The sequence below is a fragment of the Abrus precatorius genome, unplaced genomic scaffold (assembly GCF_003935025.1).
Source record: "Abrus precatorius isolate BTA unplaced genomic scaffold, Abrus_2018 Scaffold7, whole genome shotgun sequence".
Lineage (NCBI taxonomy): Eukaryota > Viridiplantae > Streptophyta > Magnoliopsida > Fabales > Fabaceae > Abrus > Abrus precatorius.
The window spans coordinates 16,947,716-16,954,423 of NW_020874417.1; the positions used below are offsets into that span (position 1 = coordinate 16,947,716).

Here is a 6,708-nt window from a genome sequence, read left to right on the forward strand (position 1 = left end):
TATACATATTATTACATAATTTGTTAATATTTTTTATGTTCAAATAACAAAATAGTGAATACAAAATCTGGGGGCTCCAACAGTGCTTTTGTTTACCGGTGTTGGTGGGGGCCATGGGCTTTCCTCTGTTTGAATCTGATTAAACGTCTCTATAAGTATAGGCTGTATGGCTGTGTAAAAGATCTCAAACGTAGTATAGAAGTTCTTCATAGAGCAGAGAGCAGCATTATTTTTTCATTATTACAAGGTAAGAAGGAAGGAATCCATTTTTATTTTTTGGGTACAAGAATCCTTTTTTTTCAGAAAGAAAGTTCCTTGCAACTTCTTTTTTCTTTCAGAGCTGGCTTCCCTCTGTTTTTCAATATTAATATTAATCCCTCTTTATAGTTATACATTCAAATAATGATCATCACATCTTCTATATATATAATACATGCACCCCTTCTTCACTCTCATCAAACACCCCTTTTACTCCACTCAACTTCTCTCTTCTTGTGGCACACTCAACAACTTCAGCTATCAATATTTTATTATCATACATATTCATTGGTTACAAAGCCATCTTCACTTGTTTTGTGAATATACAGAAATGGGTGTTGGAGGCACACTGGAGTACTTGTCTGATCTAATGGGAAGTGGCTACCACCACAAGAAGAAGAAGCAGCAGTTACAGACTGTAGAGCTAAAGGTGAGGATGGACTGTGATGGCTGTGAGCTTAAGGTCAAGAAAGCCCTTTCTTCACTAAGTGGTGAGTTATACTTCATTTGTCATCATTTATTATCTATTTATACTACTACTAGTACTCAACATGAAGCTGATGAAATGGTGGTGATGTGATTGCAGGAGTGAAATCAGTGGAGATAAACCGTAAACAGCAGAAAGTGACAGTAACTGGGTATGTTGATCCAAACAAGGTGCTGAAGAAGGCTAAGTCAACAGGGAAGAAAGCTGAGATATGGCCATACGTGCCTTACAACTTGGTGGCTCATCCTTATGCTGCTCCAGCTTATGACAAGAAGGCTCCTCCTGGTTATGTGAGAAGAGTGGAGGTTTCTGCTAACAATGCAACCGTCACAAGATATGAAGACCCTTACATCACCATGTTCAGTGATGACAACCCAAATGCCTGCTCTATCATGTAGTCACAAACATGTTTTTCTTGGCAGACCACTGTAAATTTTCAATTTTTAATGCAGTGTTTTTTTTTTCCTTCTTTTCATTTTTCTGGTCAATTTCCGGGAGCGTTGACTTTTCTTTGCATAAAAAGGATGACAAGAGACCTTGCCGTATTTTCGCTTCAGTGTTTCAGAATTGTAACCAGTAATTGCTTGCTGCAGGAGGTCAATTTTGTTGTTATAGCCATATTCTCCCGTAAAAGAAACGGGATTGAGTGTAAAACAATCATGTGAATGAGAAACCGCATTTGGACAACAAATGGGTTTGCAACACAAAGGGGAGAAAATAAAAAAGAGCAATAGAAATGCATGTGATAAAATGAATGATGTAACAAAGAGATAAAAAAATGTTTTATGAATAATATAATTGAAGGAGAAAAATCGTATTCATGTACTCATTAGATGTATATGCATAATAAGAGATAAGAGAAGAAAAGAGAAAATAAGTAATATGATAATGATAAAAAGAAGGAAAAAGAAAACAGTGAAAGAGAACTATAATTCAGAAGTTTAGTTTCTCAAAAGTGAAAAAATAATAAAATATGAATCAATTTCCTATTGATTTATATTAAAGTATTTTTATAAATATAATTAATCCAAATTTAACTGTAGATAGAGTTCATTTTCTCATTTTATACAAGCTCTGACGTATGAATACCACAATCCTAGCAAAGAAGCTGCAAATAACTGTTGAAACACTCGCATTGCGGGCAAATATACAAGCATCGATCATTTTCCAATACTATATTATCCTCTACATATTAACAGTGGCATTGCATTTGGCCCCTCTTTTTACCCAAAAAGAAACTTTTAGCTTCTGCATTGGGACTGGTGTTGCAAATACATACATAATTTAAACTCAATTCCAAATACACTTGGTTACCAAAAGAAGTTGGAGCTAACAGGAACAATACTGTTCAAGGAAGGCATATCCTTTTCTCTCATTCAACGTGAGGCAGGAATCAACTTTACTTTTTCTGCTTTGTCTTTTTCTGTTTCCCTCTCCCTTTACCAGATCCTCACAAAGTGTAAAGGCACATGCAACCCCGGGTCAGTATAGAGGATTCGACAGAATTACGCAGATGGTGACTCGCTTTATTAGTCATCACCACCCCCATCATCATCATGTTACAAGAAGATCTTCAAGTGTGTAAAATACGGATACGGGTGTGACAAGCACAATTTACATTTGAGAGAATTAAAATTAGGATAACTTTAGGAACATATTTCTACTTTTTTATGAATTAAAATAATCGAATCAAGTCAACATAGAAATCATTTTTGAACATATTTAACTACAAAATGTTAATCATCCGAAATTATCATTCTCCCTTTGCATTTTAGTTTCAGGAAGATCCAAACGGTATAGCATATGATGTAATAGGGATGACATATACCATATAAAGAATTGATAAATTTATCATTCAGAGAGCAGTAATGAAAATTACATATACACTAAAGATACAAAAGGTGCATGGCATGTCGTGTATGTAGAGATACACATGAATTGTCTAATCTATATCGCTTGGAAAGGTTTCTCATTACTCTCAATCTCAAAAGAGGTATCCAGGTCGATGATGTTCAACTTCCCTAACCAGGAACAGTAACTTGAGGTAGCTGGAATCAGGAAGAAGATTCTGCCAAGTGCCAAAAAAGTTGATCCACATTCTCTTGCTAAAAGTCCATTTCATTGCTCTAAACTACTTGAAATTAGAATTATATCTATTTTAGATAATCCAGACCAGAGATGAAAGAAAGCATACCAGTAATTGTCACCATTATCATTTATAGTTTTACCTTTTTCCCCTTTATACTATATGAAGTAAGGAAGATATATTAAGTTTACAAATACGCTGCTCTACTTCTAACTGACAATAAACATAATATAATCTTAAATATCGGTTACATCACTCAGTCATTAGACAACATGTGGTAAATTTCACAAGTGTTTTCACACAAGAGTATTATGTTTTAACTACGGTCGCTTGTGTCATAAAATTTTAATGTTTGTTGTTAGATATAATCAATTCCAACTGGTTAAACCAATAAAGCAGGTGATCAGTATTCTATGGTGCAGTGCTACATACACCTACAAGTGCATAAAATCGTCCTGATTACATGACCAAGGTTGGAAGCAGATGCTTACTATTTTATCAATAAGGAAAGAAAGCCAACAAATTTAGGTGCCACCCATAGAGAGAGTAAGCTGGACACAACAATCTGAATGCTTGGTTATCTATTTTAAGAATATAAATATTCTAAGGGAATCTGGAAACTCCCCCGATCCATGTGTGGTCCATATGCATATATATGTATTTGATCAGTTTTTTCTGTTGCCCGAGTAAATACCAACAAAATTAATATCATACAGAAGAGTAGCATTGCCGGGTATATTGCAGTCACCTGTTGAATCAGTGACAAACATGTCAAAATCCAACAAATTAAACAACTAGCTGCCTCTTCTGATAATAATCAATAAAACGAAACATAACCTGAGAAGCACCCCGCAGGTTCAGGGCCATATGCCAACTGGGGAGGAATCCTGAGCTTGCGTTTGCCACCTGGGTAAAAGCGGGTATATTAGCAAGTGACACGTGTCATGATGTAAGAATCTTAAATTGCTCCAATTAAATTTGATACCTATCCGCATTGGAGGTACTCCTTCACCCCCTAAAATTCCCTGATCCAGTCCCCTGATTACCTGCTCTAGATACACTCTTATTAGTGCAAAACAATGTTACAAGATAATTTATTTAACAGAAATGAAAAAGATAAAGTTGCATTAAACCTTGCCAACACCAATGCGCATGGTGAGAGGTCTACCACGTTTATAACTGCTATCAAACACTCTCTCATCACCGAATCTTGCAGTATAGTGAACCTGTAGCGTATATCGTTCATTCAAAAACAAGACAACAAGGGATAACTGATTAACTATGTTTGTTAAGTGAGTGAGTAACTGACATTGATAAGCTCACCGAGTGGAGCTTCGTCACCGGTGCCCTCAACAATATCGCAGTAACCGAGGCCAGATTTAACGTAGTTGAGCTCACACAAAGGCTCTCCTACAGTGGCGTAGTATTCGATTCTCGTGGCGTCAGCATTCAACGCCGTAAAACCCATCACCCAGGCCGTAACGACACCAATACCGATTCCAACCAATGGATTCTTATTGTTATTATGATTATGAGGGGCACATGATACCTTAGTTGCCGCTTTGCAACTCTTGCCGTTTGATTTCCAAAAACAAGGAGAAGCGTAGGGAACGCGTAGAGCGGAGGAGAGTGAGAGTGCCATTCTCATTCTCTTTTCCCAATTACACTTATCTATATCTCTATTTTAGTTTAGTCTTTTGTATGGCTCACTGAGGATATCAAACCCTGCCCCGGGTCCACCAACACCCAACAATTAACCGTTCCTTTTATCTCCATCATTATTTATTATTCATTTATTTTTGTAAACAAATAATTAAAATATCTTTCCTCCTAAAGATTTTTTCTTCAAAATTAAATCTCGCCCTGTTTCTTACTTTTAGAAGAATAAATTCTATTATTTTAAAATTTTAGAGAATTTAAATTATAAAGCGATTAAATTAACGCATTTCAATCTCTATCGCTTACAAAATCTTTGTTTCGATTGTGAAATTGATAAGGAAATTCAAATTTTCTTACACAGACGAGTACGTGTTTTCTTCAAAGCGATACCAAATCACATCCTAACAAAGCACACCAAATTACTATGAATGCAGGTGCTGTAGCTCATTAAAATTTGTGGAAACAAGCATGGCAGTGAGAGTTAAGCGGAATCCAACTTAAGTGCACACACTGCCATGGAGTTGGTCAGATCATTATCTCAACATTTCCTGGAATCTTATTTTCTCAGGAAACAAGCAAGAGGTGGTAGCAAACTGAATGGTTTTGTTTTGGGCGTACCAGGGCCTCTAGCTCATTTTATAAAATTACCAACGAATCCCTTCCTTCCCGCGTTTAACTGTACAACTGAATCTAAATAAAATAAATTCAAAATCGTTAAAACATATAACAACCACGTAACTAACAAGCACGCTTCGCCAAGATTCCCCTAACGACCTTCTTCACAAAACCGTTTCGTTCCCTCCCCGGCGCGCGCACATATAAATACCTCTGCACTTCCTCACTTGCTTCATTTTCCGTTGCATTCACTCTGAAAATCATCGCTTCTCTCCCCGCCATGGACAACTCCTCCCAGCGATTCGCACTGTTCTTGGTCATCTCCTTCGCCGCCATACTCTGCGGCCACAAGGTTACCGCCAATGAAGGACTCGAAGCTACCTTCACGCCACCAACGCCCGCAACACCACCGCCAACAACTCCACACGATCTCCAAGAACACTCGTTCTTCTCTCACACCGCGCTCCTCCCTCCGATTTTGTCTCATCTCGGTTTCCACGAGCTGGCAACGGCTGCTCCGTCGCTCTCCGACACTGCCTCCGCCGCTTCTTCCACCTGGAGCGGTCCTTCCACCATCTTCGCTCCCTCCGACGCCTCCCTCCGCACCTGCTTCTCTTGCTCCGTCACTAACCTTCTCCGCGAACACATCGTTCCGGGTCTCTTCACCATCGATTACCTTCGGAAACTCGCTTTCGGCACCAAGATCGAGACCTTGAGTCCAGGCCGTTGCATCACCGTCACCTCCGATACGGTCCATCGGAACACGAACAACTACACCGCCGCGAAGGTCTTCGTCGGAGGCGTGGAGATCACGCAACCTGATATCTTCAACAACGGCATGGTCGTTGTTCACGGCCTCCAAGGCTTCGTCTCTCCGCTATCTCCGTTCTCTTGCGACGTGGAGAGGATGACCTCGCTCTCCTTCCCGTTCCATCCAGATCACCGTTCCGGTCACCATTTCCACGCTCCCGGGGCCACGGCGCAGCCAGCTATCATGCGCCTCATGCTCAGAGACGCTATGCTCAGGCTCCGCAACAACGGCTTCAGCATCCTCGCCCTAGCCATGAAAGTAAAGTACGCAGAGCTCGTGACTCTCCACAACATGACCGTGTTCGCCGTCGATGACCTCTCTATCTTCTCCGGTTCCCAGTCGTATATCAGCAACATCAAGTTCCATATCGTGCCGAACCATTATTTGTCGTTAGCGGATCTGGAGAAGCTTCCGGTAGGGACTGCTCTGCCGACATTGGAGCGAGGCCAACCGTTGCTTATTACAACCACCGGCGGAGGAGCAACCGCGGCGCCTATGAGGATTAACTATGTGAGAATTAAGGTGGCTGACGTCATCCGGAACGTGAAGATAGTGGTGCACAGTCTGTACTTGCCTTTCCCGCATATTAATCCTGTGGCTGCGGCTTATGACAGTATCTTAGGGGGTGAAGGAGCATCGGAAGGAGCGGTTAATATTCCAGATCCTGCAGAACAGACGACGGAAGGGACCTGTTCTGTTCTTGATGGACGTGGAAGTTGTGGTGTCAGTGGTGTGTCTCCTATACCTCAGGTCAAGCCGATGGTGGAGATCGAAGACCACCATGGTCTCTGA

At 40.3% G+C, this 6,708-nt stretch overlaps 3 protein-coding genes across 7 annotated transcripts; 2 read left to right on the plus strand and 1 right to left on the minus strand.

Moving 5' to 3' along the window:
- The first annotated feature begins 207 nt into the window (after window positions 1–207).
- On the plus strand, window positions 208–1,143 carry LOC113872880 (heavy metal-associated isoprenylated plant protein 23). 2 transcript variants are annotated; one of them, XM_027510755.1, is made up of 3 exons: window positions 208–247; window positions 588–749; window positions 845–1,143. In XM_027510755.1, the coding sequence occupies exons 2-3, from the start codon at window positions 590–592 to the stop codon at window positions 1,141–1,143; spliced, it is 459 nt and encodes a 152-aa protein (XP_027366556.1). In that variant the 5' UTR covers window positions 208–247; window positions 588–589. The 2 variants fall into 2 exon arrangements, with proteins under 2 accessions (XP_027366556.1, XP_027366555.1); XM_027510754.1 differs by lacking the exon at window positions 208–247 and having other exon boundaries at window positions 342–749.
- An 85-nt stretch (window positions 1,144–1,228) lies between these two features.
- On the minus strand, window positions 1,229–4,522 carry LOC113871242 (photosynthetic NDH subunit of lumenal location 4, chloroplastic). Of its 4 annotated transcripts, none has more exons than XM_027508202.1 (6): window positions 4,141–4,486; window positions 3,965–4,057; window positions 3,817–3,877; window positions 3,669–3,737; window positions 3,457–3,579; window positions 1,962–2,923 (listed from the first exon to the last, which is right to left on the minus strand). In XM_027508202.1, exons 1-5 carry the CDS (start codon window positions 4,477–4,479, stop codon window positions 3,497–3,499), a joined length of 645 nt encoding a protein of 214 aa, XP_027364003.1. In that variant the 5' UTR covers window positions 4,480–4,486; the 3' UTR covers window positions 1,962–2,923; window positions 3,457–3,496. The 4 variants fall into 4 exon arrangements, with proteins under 4 accessions (XP_027364005.1, XP_027364003.1, XP_027364004.1 ...); XM_027508203.1 differs by having other exon boundaries at window positions 1,963–2,813; XM_027508200.1 differs by lacking the exon at window positions 1,962–2,923 and adding an exon at window positions 2,948–3,209.
- An 863-nt stretch (window positions 4,523–5,385) lies between these two features.
- LOC113873798 (fasciclin-like arabinogalactan protein 21) lies at window positions 5,386–6,708 on the plus strand. The gene has a single exon (XM_027512115.1). The coding sequence runs from the start codon at window positions 5,386–5,388 to the stop codon at window positions 6,706–6,708; it is 1,323 nt and encodes a 440-aa protein (XP_027367916.1).

Bases quoted from the DNA above. Each gene is read 5' to 3' on its own strand.
- LOC113872880 (XM_027510754.1), top strand. From the start codon at position 434: ATGCACCCCTTCTTCACTCTCATCAAACACCCCTTTTACTCCACTCAA. The intron at 750-844 runs GTGAGTTATACT...ATGTGATTGCAG, and splicing joins AGCCCTTTCTTCACTAAGTG to GAGTGAAATCAGTGGAGATA.
- LOC113873798 (XM_027512115.1), top strand. From the start codon at position 5,386: ATGGACAACTCCTCCCAGCGATTCGCACTGTTCTTGGTCATCTCCTTC.
- LOC113871242 (XM_027508204.1), bottom strand. From the start codon at position 4,479: ATGAGAATGGCACTCTCACTCTCCTCCGCTCTACGCGTTCCCTACGCT. The intron at 3,878-3,964 runs GTTTAATGCAAC...TATCTAGAGCAG, and splicing joins TGCGCATTGGTGTTGGCAAG to GTAATCAGGGGACTGGATCA. The intron at 3,738-3,816 runs GTATCAAATTTA...GCTTTTACCCAG, and splicing joins AGTACCTCCAATGCGGATAG to GTGGCAAACGCAAGCTCAGG.